At 40.3% G+C, this 14,784-nt stretch overlaps 1 protein-coding gene across 1 annotated transcript in view; it reads left to right on the top strand.

The window, feature by feature from the left end:
* Positions 1 to 9,444, top strand: part of LOC311139990 (von Willebrand factor D and EGF domain-containing protein-like) — a gene marked incomplete at both ends in the record, with an annotated part of 25,979 nt that extends 16,535 nt beyond the window's left edge. Inside the window, one exon of the mRNA XM_084174971.1 lies at positions 9,434 to 9,444. Coding sequence (XP_084031097.1) covers positions 9,434 to 9,444 — 11 coding nt within the window. The remainder of the gene's footprint in view (positions 1 to 9,433) is intronic.
* Between the last annotated feature and the right edge of the window lie 5,340 nt (positions 9,445 to 14,784).

The following is a 14,784-nucleotide window of genomic DNA, read 5'->3' as shown; positions in this document are numbered from 1 at the left end:
GCTGGTTGCCCCATCGCTGTCCTTGCGTGGCATTGTTTGGGAGTGGTGAGCGAAGGAGAGGAGCTTGTCCTGTGTTGATTACAGTTCTGATGGGCCTCCATTTGTCACCGCTCTCGCTAGCTCCAGCTCCGAGCAGCGGGGTTCCCTGATTACTTAATTGCTTGTAAGAGCTCATTAAAGCTTCCTATCCATCATAAGTCATATGGTGACTATCAGTTTGAGAGAGAGAGAGAGAGAGAGAGAGAGAGAGAGAGAGAGAGAGAGAGAGAGAGAGAGAGAGAGAGAGAGAGAGAGAGAGAATGACAAGGATGTTACCACAGCAGCTCAGAACTTGGTCATTGGGAAACTGACTATAGTCGAGATGTTTATGCATTTGCTGAGAGACAACTAGGTTAGTGGTACGCTATGAGGACAAAAAGGTTACATTGTACCTGATGATCAAGAAAAAAAATGAACTGAGATGGTGGGCCAGAGTCATTTGTCTCAGTTTGGATTTCAGGATGATTTAACACATTTCACCTATACAATGATAAGATCTTTATGGAATTTTAATCCATTGGATCCTTAGAATGTAATAGATTTGGAGAACAATTCTTCTCAGAGACTTAACCAGGTGCAGGACTAGAATTGGATGCTGTTCGTATTAATTGGTGTTCATTTGCAAAGCGGCTGGAAAAAAACGTATTTTGCCAAGAGCAAGTCTTACAAGCCCCCAGCTGGGGTTGTCAGGGGCAGGCTTGTTGGCATTGTGGCAGCATATGTTTGGTGCCAAGAACACCATTGATTTGCATTTCTTTTATATCAATTTCACAAAGCAGAAATGCTCTCTCTTGTGCAGAAATGATCAAAATGTGAGTGTTGCAATTAATCACAAGTGAAATATATCGGCTGATGAAAAGCCGTAATTCTAGTTGCAAAATTTTGGGTGAAAGTGGGAGCAATCATTTACGACACGCGTAACATCTGCACCATGCTCGCTTTCACTTCTTGATAAATGTGCCGTTAAAGCAGTGTGGCTGGGCTCCATTTGAGAGGAAGAAAAAAAGCTGTATGAATGTTGAGATATTGCAAACGCAATAAGTCACAAAGATTGTCCCTCTGTCTCAAAAACACATACTACATAATGACAAGACATGTAAACTTGAAAAGCGCTTTCATGATTGAAATGGAATTTAAACCGTTGTGATACAGACCAAAGCCTACTAAATTAAAAAAAACTGCATGTGTTGCCTAAACTGGCCTAGAAAGGATCAGGGTTTAATTCAAATTCCACTTTAGAGACATTTCATACAATTTTTTCTTTGGCTGATTTTCTTTTTTATGTAGGTGAATAACCCATACTAGAGCTGAAAAGTAGCATAATAGAACGTGTTGTTATATTGTGTTAAACTTTTCCATGAATTTACAAACCAGAATGCAACTGGGGCAGATCAGTGTGACCAATTGGGACGCCTAATTGATCCAATTACGCAATTAATTGTTTGGTCGGATTAGAGCCTTGAACAGCCTTGTACAGTATCTGTAGAGAGACAGGACTAGCCTTGCCAAGAACTGTTTAACGAGGTCCAGGTTTCTGCTTCCTCAAAGCGGTCTCCAGATGGGTAGGGGACTCGAGACTCACCAATGGCCAAATGGTACAAACCGCCTACTGTGATTCCACAGATTCAGTATCATCCAAGCCCATAGTACAATCTTTCTTTGGTGGTAACTGAGGAACATACAGTACAGTACTTCACCAATAATACAAGAGGTGTTTGTAAAACTCAGAGTAAACAGTTTGTTCAACTATCTCTTGCTGATGCTGAGCAGTGGTAGTTTTACTTTACTTCCTGTTTTCCCTTCTCACTTTCTGTCCTCCATAAGATCCCCAGTGATCAATATGGATGAGGGGAAGGACAGGGCTCCACCAAAGGCTCGGTGGAGAAACCGACCTGTATCTCCTCCTCTTGGAGCCTTGAGTAAGATTCGTTTAATTAGCTAAGTATCCCGCTCTCTCAATACTCCCGTGCAACTCCCAGTCGACTTATCAACACACATCCCCGCGTGGATAGAAGTCGCGATCACAAACACACAACAAAAAATATACCACCGGGAAAATAACTTTTGACAATGACCCCACTTTTCATCAACTTTTTCTCCTTACACCTAGCATTTTTATACCCAGTTCAACAGGCCGAGAAACACAGCACCCCTTTTTTCTCTTCCATAGATAATGATTTACAAAATGCCTCTCATCAAAGAATTCATTAACAACGAACATTAATTAAAAAATAAATGAGTAAACATCAATATCGTATCTCAGCACTGTGGAAGTGAATACATTATGCACAGTAATGATGTTTGAAAGGGGCTTTAGCACCTCTGTGGGACTCTTTTAAACCCCTTACCTCTTAGGCAGTTGCTTATTTTGCAACCCTTTGTTGTTAAACAACAAAGAGAATGGGCTCTCATAATGTTATATTAATCAGCGGATTAATATTTCAATTTGATTTGCTTTATAGTTGAGGTGCTGTTGGCATTTCCATTTTCCCTCCATATGTGCAGCGATGTTAAGTGGTATCATTACCATTTTCTACCTGGGGGTTCGGGAGATAACAGGCCCCAGTGATAGCTCTATTCGAAGGAGGGAGAGGGAGGTTTGGGGAGCACTCATGCATTTTTAAAGGGCCTGTTTGGTGTGCCTTCACGTTCATTTTTCTATAATGGAGCATGCAAACAGCTGAGTCACAGGCTTTCTGCTCGCCACAGGACGGGAAAAAACAAGAACACCTTAGATTCAAATCAAATCAAATGTTATTTGTCACATCCTTGGTAAACAACAGGTGTAGAGACTAACAGTGAAATGCTGACTTACGGGTCCTTCCCAACAATGCAGAGAGAGAAAATAGAAAAATTTAAACATAATAAGACAAATAAATACACAATGGGTAACGATGACTTGGCTATATACACAGGGTACCAGTCCCAAAATCAAGTTGAACATATTCATTATTCCATAATGTTGCTCCTCATACTCTTGGTTAGTAGTGGTGTTTCCTAGCTTTGGTAGAGACTGTGGTTTGGTAGGCTTTGGAGAGGACAGGTAGAACTTTGACAACTCATATATGATACTTCTGATAAAGGCATATGAAGAGTTTCATTCCAAAACGCTATATATCCATTTTCAGAAATGTTGGTAAATTAGCTTTTATTGTTTAAAGAAATTATGAAAGAGATTGGTGTGTTTTTTCACTATCTAAGCATGGCATGGGGTTGTTCAATGACAGACATGTATTTGTTTTAAAATCTATCACTTGATGGTTTCATTACAGAGAGACAAATAATCATGTTTTTATTTGCATAATGCTATATATCCGCCTCACTCTCAGAAAAATAAGTAGTAGTGCTAGGTTTTACACAATCAAATGTAGCAAATAACTATGTTTAATAAAGAACTGTACAATGATACATTCGTGACATCAATATATACAGTATATATATTTATTTATATTCAATAAAGTAATATCTGTATGTAAAACATTTACATTTGACATTTTAGTCATTTATTCATTCATCGTAAGATAGCTACAGGTGGGTGAGACAAACACATGTCACAGTCAAATATACAGAATACAAACATTGCATTCCAGCTAAACAACGGATATATAGCGTTTTGCAAATAAACACATTTTCATACACATCTAAAATCTATGGATAAAAAATGTGAGAACAGTATTATTTTACACACACATGAAGGTACCCATAAGCAATCATTTCTGATGAAAAAACACAAATGTGAAAAATAGAGTTTTGGAAATAAACTCTTCAATGTACACCAATCCAACGTGGCCTGAATGAACTACATAATAAACGGCATGAGTTTTAACATACAGTGGGATACATGACCAACACTTCCTCTAACTAGCCTCTTCAGATCTATAGCTTCGCTGTAATTATACATACACTGTAAAGCGCTTGTGATACTTCATAATTATGTTTAATTAGGCATTTTTATGGTCAAGTGGTAAATCCTTACAAGTAAGAACCCATATCTAATAGTTTAGATATATCATTTAACACATTTTCATAGTGGTGTGACACAAAATATTTACATTTCACACGTCATCGCATGCTTGATGACCACTTTATAAGTGGAAGGCTGTTTACATAAGGCTGGCAATGTTCGTGTTAACTTTAAGGCTAATTTGTCTAATGATGTCAATCCTACTGCTAGCTAATCATACAGCACACCTCTTAAAGAAAACAGAGGTGCAATTACATAATGGTTCATTTGTCATAAACACCACACTGCCATGCAGTAAAAATAAACATAATTGCCTGACAGATTTTGAGTGACAAGTCATTAGATAATTGTTTGCGAAAGCTGATTAGTATGACAGGCATTACTGGAATATAAACGTATCCCCTGGATGCGCAACTAATGCAAACTACTGACATTATAATAAGCAGTGACTTTACTAAAGTATATCTTTGAAATAATTTGACAACATAATGAGCAATGACAAACAATGCAGTTAATGTTGGGACATGTATTGAGATATTGGTCTGAAATAACCTCATCCTTCATGCTGGAATCCATAGCGGTGAAACTGCCACGTCTGTTTGCGATATTACAACAGCAAAGACGTTAAATCAAACAACTAACACTGTTTTATTCCCTCCGACATCATTGCGAGTATGTACTAAGATGTATTTTTACCAGGAATTCCTCAAAACAAAAACAATAACAAATGTGCCTGGGGCGGCCAGTGGCGCTGTTGCCCCTAGTTCGGATTTCAGCTACAAATACTTTTGATAATCATCAGAAAAACACTGTTTGGAATGGAACTGATTCAAAATGTGTGTTTAAAAAAAAAAAACTTTTACCTCAATGTAAACATTAGAGGGACAGTTTTACTTCCTATTCAGACAATGTCCCACCACTGCACCACTTCCTGTACTACAGTAATCACAGCTGATTGGTTAGAGAGCTCATCCTCTGACTCTCTGACCCCTGCTCTTCTGTGTTTATTGGCCCCTAATGGGACAGTTAACTAATGCTCCCTAATTCCCCCAGTGACCGGTGTGTGTGTGTGTGTGTGTGTGTGTGTGGGTGTGTGTGTGTGTGTGGGTGTGTGTGTGTGTGTGTGTGTGTGTGCGTGTGTGTTTGCGTACATCTGTGTGTGTGTGTGTGTGTGTATCTCTCACCCTTCATAATCAGGGGTCTAAACTGAAAAGGCCCCTCTCTCCCAATGAATTGCTCCCAGCTGTGGGCCCCTCATAGCGCTGGCAGCCTCAGCCCTGTCATCGAGCCCCTGCCTATCTGACCTGCTAATTTGGAGCATATGTAAGTGCTCTTAAAGTGGCGGCCCTTTTGACATGCCACAAACAGCAGCTGTGGCAGCTGCCCCCGAGAAAGCTTTATTTAATTCAATTACATCTTTGGGAGATATGTAAACGAGTCGCCGAGGGGGCGTTAGGGTGATGGTGGTGGTGTAAGAGGGATTTGTAAGGAGGGTTAGGTGGGTAGAGGGGGTTTGTGTGGGATGGGGGTCACGGAATGTTGAAACACCCCCTCAAGCCTCCGAAACCGCAGCCCTACCACCCCACCAGCCTTCCCCTTGCCCCCACAGACCCTCCAAGTCCCATTACCCCCCCCCCCCCCCCCCGAGTGTCAAGGCCCAGGTGGCTCGAAAGGCAAATGAAAGGCAACCCTCCTCGCCCTCCCTACCTCCCTACCTCCCTACCTCCCCCCTTCAACAGGGGATAATCAGGGTCAGGATCCTCTGCCACACTGATCAGTGCGTCTCAACCCCCGGGCAGCCCTGCAATTAATGCGCCGTTGAAAGGGAGCGAAAATATTCGCCATCTGGCAATTAGGGTTCATAGGCTTCCTCTCTCTCTCCCTCTCGTTCCCTCTCTGGGCTTTAAATGCAATTGTGATCTTATTCTTACCAGTGCTCCACCAGCGCCTAATACTGGCCCCAGGCCCAGTGGCTGCTCAGTGCTCACAGGGCCTAGCGTTGGAATTAGACACATGTAATCCAGGGCAATTCAGCAGCCCCTCTTAGCCCCTCAATAGACGTATAATAACAACTATCCCTCTTTTCTCTCTCCTCATGTGGAATTCATCCCTCGTTCATCTCGTGCTCTTAGCTCCAGCTGCTTGCGGCCTGAAAAGGTCTGAAAGAGCCTGGTGTCATCAAGATCAAATTAACTCTCACTGCTCGGGAGCAAAGGTTGTCAATGACACCGCGTTTGTTGTTTTACACTTCAATGATGTTATGATTAGTCATTTACCCCCCAACAATGGATGCCGAATGCGTGTGAATGCCCTTTTCGCGTAAAAGAGTGAGAGAGGCTGTTGAAAGACAGTGATTTTGTGTGACGCCAGATTCTTTCCAGGTTTTTGGAGCACATTGTGAGATTCAAAACTGGAGATGACAAATAGAGTGATTAGCTCTGGCATTAATGTAAATGGTTTTGAGTTGCAAATCCTCCACCTCAAAATGTGGGCACTGAGTGAATCACAGGCACAGACAAAGGAGGTACATATCTGAGGAATCTGTAGGTCACAGTTCATTTGGGTTACTCAAAACTCCAGAGCATACAGTGAACCTGTGAATGTCAAGCAGTAGCCTAGGACAGTGTCTCATGAATTGATTTAAATGAATACATTTCCCCCAAAAATATATGGAATTTTAGAAAATACTGTCATTTGTTCTCCTGTCTACCTTCTGAAGTGGCATGTAAATCATATTGTCAGTCATCCAAAGAATTCCATCGTCCTTTGATAAACGGAGGAAACAGAAGATCAAGTTAGTTTGACGGAGTCTGTCTCGACAACAACACCTGTACGTTCAACAAAGTCGACTCGACAAGGTGGTAGCCTATCATGTCCCCCTTGATCTTGTGACCCCGATCTCTCGCTGTAATTGCTAGCATCATCCCTACAGCGTCCCACCACCATTGTTGCTTTCCACATTGGGATAATTACACACATTGAATTATTAACAGTCATTATCAAAGCTTGTGCTTAACTTGTTTTGCTGTAGTGTAAGGTTCCTGTGATCTCAGGCAGTCATTACTTATTAACCGACTGGATGCTTTTCCCCAGTCGGAATGTGTAGACGTGTGGCTCTAAACATGCACCCATCCTGTATGCCCCTATTTTAACTTGAACTAAACGGAAGAAAAAATATTAGGGTTATTCCGCGCGCTAATAAAACTAAGTGAAAATGTCTATTTATTGGCCCAGATGAAATCATTATCATAAGGGGAAATTAATTAAACCAGCATTTTGAATTGACTGTGTACATAGCTGAGAAGCCGTTTTCTCAGGCCTAGTAGTGCTTAATGCCTCTGTTTCTTCAGGGCCCGGCCCACTGACGTTTTTAACCCTGGTGGAGATAAGCTCATTCCAACAGAACACATGGAGACAAAGGTTATATAGGAAAGACTATTGGGGCTATTTAATGTTAGAAAGACTATTCAGGTTACTTCATGTAGAAAAGACTATGGGCTCTATTCAAACCGTATCACGGAAGATCAGCGTTATAGAATGATTTAAATTTAAAGGCAATGTTCCCACGTTAGCGGAGACTGCATTCACGGTAAACTCTGCATATGTCGGCTCAATCAGAAATGACTTTTACATTTCTATCTCACTTCAGCAATACAGGTTCTACTTCATGTAGAAAATACTATTGGGGCTACACTATGTAGAAAATACTATTGGGGCTACACTATGTAGAAAATACTATTGTGGCTACTCTATGTAGAAAATACTATTAGGGTTACTCTACATAGAAAATACTATTGGGGCTACTCTTTGTAGAAAAGAGTATTGGGCCTACTTTATGTAGAAAATACTATTGAGGTTACTCTATGTAGAAAATACTATTGGGGTTACTCTATGTAGAAAATACTATTGGGGTTACTCTATATAGAAAATACTATTGGGGCTACTCTATGTAGAAACTAGTATTGGGCCTGCTTTATGTAGAAAATACTATTGGGGTTACTCTATATAGAAAATACTATTGGGGCGACTCTATGTAGAAACTAGTATTGGGGCTACTTTATGTAGAAAATACTATTGGGGCTATTCTATGTAGAAAATACTATTGGGGTTATTCTATATAGAAAATACTATTGGGGCTTATCTATGTAGAAAATACTATTGGGGCTACTTTATGTAGAAAATACTATTGGGGTTACTCTATATAGAAAATACTATTGGGGCTACTTTATGTAGAAAATACGATTGGGGCTACTCTATGTAGAAAATACTATTGGGGTTACTCTATATAGGAAATACTATTGGGGCTACTCTATGTAGAAAATACTATTGGGGCTACTTTATGTAGAAAATACTATTGGGGCTACTCTATGTAGGAAAGACTATGTGGGCTACTCTATGTAGGAAAGACAATGTCCTTTTATACACTGTTAAAAATATAAATATAATACATCCTGTTGTCTGTTCTTGCAGTACAGTTCCTGCAGAAAAGATTGAACAAAATTGTAGGAGGGAAGGTGTTCAGCATATACAGCAATTGCAAAAACAAATTCTAAAAATCTGGTTACTTTTTTTTTCACTACTGGTAATTTAAGTGCAATTTAATGGTTTTTCTGCAATAAAAATATGGGTCACTCATTTTCAAATGGAATAACACAGAATCTGCTAAACGGGACTTTCACCTCACCATATTTGACTAAAGGTAATCTTCAGTAATAGCCACCTGGCTCTAAATCCAGCTGCATCCAAATGTAATCAACTATGGAAATAGCAAGACAAACATTGAGGAAAGAAACCGTGACGGACAACTGTGACCTGAGATATTTCTGCCCCTCCCTGACTGTGCACTCGGGCTCCAGATAGTGACTCAAAATAACCTGAAGTCATGAAAAGATGCGACCAGAGTAGGTATCGCCTGTCAAAACACATCAGACCAGAGCTAAAGAGAGTTGTGATGAGGCCCTTTCATAAGCACTTACACAAAGCACAAGCAGTGACAACCACACATGCTTAGAGGAGAAGAGAGTAGGGGAGAGAGAGAGACTGCCACCGCAGTGGATCAACACAAGCCCTTTTTGCACATGCAAATGTGGCGCGAGTGGCACGCCGAGCTGCAGCCAGCCGTGATGGGCAAGTGCCAAGTTGCCAACCGGCCCCTCACCTGCATGTCCCCCTCTCCTCTCCACTCCCTTCTGCCCTCCTCTCCCCTCATTTCTCCTCTCTACTATATTGGATACTATAGTCTCCTCTCCCCCTCCTCTGTCTCTACTCTCTCATAAATCTCTCTCCCCCTTCTCTCTCATCTTTCCTCTCTCCACGTTAACCAATCACCAATCACCTCGTCTCCCCTCATTCTCCTCCCAGCATTGAACAAATGGGTAATAAGCACCACTTTGTACCTCTCTGTCTCTCACCCCTTGTTCCTCTCTTAAGATACAGAGTGAAAAGTCTGATTAAATAATCATTGGAGAAGCGGCACGCATGGTTTTCCCCCTGCTCCTCACCTTGGGGACATATTGTCCCCTGTCACTGGAACCTCGGGGACAGAAGGAGACACCGTGGGGAGGCTCAGCGGGGGAGCGAGGAGCTGATGAAACGAAGATCGGGTAATGAAGGCATGGCCCATGGCTTCCGCGGCTCTGCCATATGTTTCACCAAATGCAAATTGCCCCCAATTCAAATAACTTTTTCATCTTGATATATGCAAATGTGTTTATAAATACTGGCTTATAAATATAGCATTACACTTTTAAAGAGGAAGCTTAAATCCTTTCTTACTCGTTGTTGTTGTCGGGGGCGACGTGTGACATAGGTAATGAAAAGGCTAGGACACATGGATGCTTAATGGTGTCCCATGGGACAGGAAGTCACCTGGCCCATAAGGGAGAGCCAATAAGAACAAGCCCAGTAAACGCATTTACCAATCAAAATAGGCACACTTATCTAGTGAACCAATGAACATTTTAAAAACGTCCAGTTAGCAATGAGCTATTGAGGTTGTCTGACCTGGGCAAATGCACTATATGACATAAATTACCAATATTCAAAATACCATGTCTATTAAAAAACTGGAGCGTGTACAGTACTTAGCTGGGAGGGATGAACCTGAAACGTCAACATCAAAGATGGAAAATGTTAAATAATGATAAAGCGATGATTGCACTCTAATTAACTTGATTGAGCTACCCAGGAGCTCAAGAGCCTATATTTCAGCTCCAACTTGGGAAACTTTGCAATATGTCATCATATAAGAAAAGCTTGCAAACTCAATTCACATCTTATATATGCAGCCTACATGTGTCATACTAACCCTGAAGAAGGCACAATGATGCCGAAACGTTAGTGTTTTATCCAGTTTATATATATAGAGCGTGTGCAACTCTCTTTATTTATTTTTTATATACTAACCGTGGTCAACACAGTTTCAATGAAGATCACTCAAGTAAAATGTCTTTAACATATCAAACTGAAGCAATAATGAGATAATGATAATCAAAAGTCAATTATCATAATAACTGCAAGTGACATAAAGTTTCCCGCATAGCTTTTCCTACATAAAGTATCCCACAGTCTTCCCTACATAAAGTATCCCACATAGTCTTTCCTACATAAAGTAGCCCACATAGTTTTTCCTACATAAAGTATCCCACTTAGTCTTTCCTATATAAAGTATCCCACATAGTCTTTCCTACATAAAGTATCTCACATAGTCTTTCCTACATAAAGTATCCCACATAGTCTTTCCTACATAAAGTATCCCACATAGTCTTTCCTACATAAAGTATCCCTCATCGTTTTTCCTACATAAAGTAGCCTACATCGTCTTTCCTATATAAAGTATCCCATATAGTCTTTCCTATATAAAGTATCCCACATAGTCTTTCCTATATAAAGTATCCCACATAGTCTTTCCTACATAAAGTAGCCTACATCGTCTTTCCTACATAAAGTATCCCACATAGTTTTTCCTACATAAAGTATCCCACATAGTTTTTCCTACATAAAGTATCCCACATATTTTTTCCTACATAAAGTAGCCTACATCGTCTTTCCTATATAAAGTATCCCACATAATCTTTCCTACATAAAGTATCCCACATAGTATTTCCTACATAAAGTAGCCTACATCGTCTTTCCTACATAAAGTATCCCACATAGTCTTTCCTATATAAAGTATCCCACAAAGTATTTCCTACATAAAGTATCCCACATCGTTTTTCCTACATAAAGTATCCCACATAGTTTTTCTTACATAAAGTAGCCTACATAGTCTTTCCTATATAAAGTATCCCATATAGTCTTTCCTATATAAAGTCTCCCACATAGTCTTTCCTATATAAAGTATCCCACATAGTCTTTCCTACATAAAGTAGCCTACATCGTCTTTCCTACATAAAGTATCCCACATAGTTTTTCCTACATAAAGTATCCCACATAGTTTTTCCTACATAAAGTATCCCACATAGTTTTTCCTACATAAAGTAGTCTACATCGTCTTTCCTATATAAAGTATCCCACATAATCTTTCCTACATAAAGTATCCCACATAGTCTTTCCTACATAAAGTAGCCTACATCGTCTTTCCTACATAAAGTATCCCACATAGTCTTTCCTATATAAAGTATCCCACATAGTCTTTCCTATATAAAGTATCCCACAAAGTCTTTCCTACATAAAGTATCCCACATAGTTTTTCCTACATAAAGTATCCCACATAGTTTTTCCTACATAAAGTAGCCTACATAGTCTTTCCTATATAAAGTATCCCACATAGTCTTTCCTACATAAAGTATCCCACATAGTTTTTCCTACATAAAGTAGCCTACATTGTCTTTCCTATAAAAAGTAGCCTACATAGTCTTTCCTATAAAAAGTAGCGTACACAGTTTTTTTTCTATAACCTTTGTCTTTATCTCATTTGTCATGACCTTTTATAACCTGTCATAAAAGGCATTGTGTCATTCATACAACAGCCTTATCAGGCTGCTTCCAGTTGGGCAGCTTCGCAGTCTGGGGTTAGCAGGTGTCAGTCGCCTGAGAGGTGATCACATTGTCACAGTGCATGCTGGTTCCCTTGGAGATGGCACCTGAGTCTGTGTTGCCTGTGCCAACATCTTCATCATCACCCGCAGCAACAGCGGCCGGCAGCTCGGGATGGGACCATGTGGCTTACAGGCCAAGTGGGTTAGCTGTTAGCGAGGTCTCTGAGAGCTAACGAGGTACAGTTACATGTATTCTGCTATGTCTAGGTAACATTTTTTTTGTGTGTCCACCAGAAAACCATCAGGAGAGTGTGACTGAATGGCAAAACAATGCATTTGGTTTGGTTTTAGTATGTAAGAAATAAGAACTAGACCGTATGAGTTTGTGCAGCTGTCGTTACTGCCACTAGGCTTGACACTGACAGTGCTGGTTGGGGCTCTGGCTGAGACTGGTGAGCTCACTGGCCAGGTATAGTCAATGGGTGAGAAAGACCAGCCTGTGAGACAGACGAGGCTATGGGACATGAGAGAAAAGGCATGGGCCATTTCAATGACTGCATTTGACTATGGTCAATGATGTATAAACAGACAAAACAAAAACTTGAGAGAGAGTGAGAGTTAGAGTGAGAGATAGATAGATAGATAGATAGATAGATAGATAGATAGATAGATAGATAGATAGATAGATAGATAGATAGATAGATAGATAGATAGATAGATAGATAGATAGATAGATAGATAGATAGATAGATAGATAGATACTGTATATAGAGAGCGAGAGAAAGAAAGATAGAAAGAGAGAGCGAGAGAGAGAGAGAGAGAGAGAGAGAGAGAGAGAGAGAGAGAGAGAGAGAGAGAGAGAGAGATTCAGTTAAGTCATGCCTGGGCCTATTTGGGTAGCTAAGAGAAAGTTCAGTATTGATAGATGAGGTGTGGTGTGGTTATTGTATCCTCCAGGTTCACAGTCAGCTCATTAGCCTGTGTGCTCCAGCGCTAATTTGGGGGGTTATGAACTGGATGTTAATTAATCACACCGCTCGCAGATACTGACGGCCCGGCGTGCGACTGTGAGCATGCATACAAAGCAGCTGCGAACGCTGCTGCTGCACATGTACTCTCTCAAGTGTTGTTGTTTGTGGAAGAAGAACACAGAGCAAACTGCAAAGTGTTACTGCGGTCTGTGGTGTGCCACAGTGCCAGGTTGAGAAAAAACAACAACAGAAAAGCAGTTTCAAAGGGCTTAGGAAAGTGACATTTGGTAGAATGACTGAAATGAATGGTTGAATATCTAAAATGACAGTTTTTTTGTTTGAGTAGAGTGCTTATATTCAGTGGCCCTTGCTTATGTTGGTTCAAAACAAAAGTTTTATCATTGGGCTCTTCAAAGTTAACTCTACACAATATTCAGAGAATAATATAGCAATGTCCAAAGATACATGCCTAAAGCACATAGTATACAGGAAAACAGACAGACAAATACACAGACATACTGTTTATCAACATGTAAAACTAGATTGAGGGCTCCGTTCAGTGTTCATAGGAGTTACAATAGCGCCCTCTGCTGAATGTTTGATGGATAAAACCAAGCGATTTCACCATCAGTCAGGTGCCATTGTGTTGTATGGTGGAGGACTACAAAAATGACCACAGTGATGATGATGATGATGATGATGATATGAAAATAAAGAGCTGAGATGCTCTGAAAAGACATCTGTAGTAAAACAATGGGAAAACAACGTACAGACTACACTGTACAACAATGAGAACTCATGCTGCCAATTAAGCAGAGTGTTGATTAGTACAGTAGGAATCACTTGCTAGTACATTAAGGGGGATGGGTGTGGGGGCTGGGTGTTCGGGAGCATCCCTGTAACACACTAACAGAAACAATGAAAGTCATTCAACACTATACAAGGAGAGAGCTAGTTTACAGTAACACAATATCAGGAACCCTGCCGTTCACATGACAATAGTATGAAAGGCTGTGACACTGATAGCTGATCTGATCATATTAAATCAGAATATCTAACTATTTTGATGTATGGGGATTTACACTTTACAATATGTTATTGTAATACCTATGTATTTACATGGTGAGTCCTATATAAAAAACGGTATAACAATGTGTACCTACACTGTAATGACACTTTATCTGCCGATGTAAGAAGTACCATGTAAATATAGGTATGCATATTAGGGACACTTCAATCAAAGGCACGTTGTCGACAGTGCACTATCAACTATGTGCCTTTAGAAGGCAATTTCCCTGATGTTCGCGAAGATCATATTCATGGTAAACACTGGGATGTTGGCTCAAGTGTAACTTACCTTTAAAAATCATGTGCAGTGTGTATACCGACAACTCGCCTTTGATTGAATCCTGGTCTTATTGTAAAGTGGGACCCGACAAAATGTCTGCAGCCACACCTTTCTACAATAGGGGGCAGTATAGCATCAAATAACTGCTGAAAACCAACAACCCTCTTAATATGAAGAAAATAAATAGAAAGAAAAGAAGAGGATGACCCTCTTAAAGGAGTAGTTCACTATTTTACAATTTGACGCTAGATGGTTTCTCACCCTTAAAGTAGCCTATGGGCCAGGAGAAACTGTAATCCATAGTTCAAAATGTTGCTAACTTTATCCACCACAAGCTAACAATCAATGGAAGTGATGGGGGCATGTGACCATGTAAAATAAAAAATGGCCAAATCACTTTTAAGTAACATCAAACCAAATATGGAGTTGATTTGATTTGTTTTTTGCATGCTCACATGCCCTCATCCCTTCCATTGATTGTTA

Source organism: Coregonus lavaretus, assembly GCF_964263955.1.
Source record: "Coregonus lavaretus genome assembly, chromosome: 13".
Taxonomy (NCBI): Eukaryota; Metazoa; Chordata; class Actinopteri; order Salmoniformes; family Salmonidae; genus Coregonus; species Coregonus lavaretus.
The sequence above is the reverse complement of the archived record's forward strand: the minus strand, read 5'-3'. Positions and strand labels throughout refer to the sequence as shown.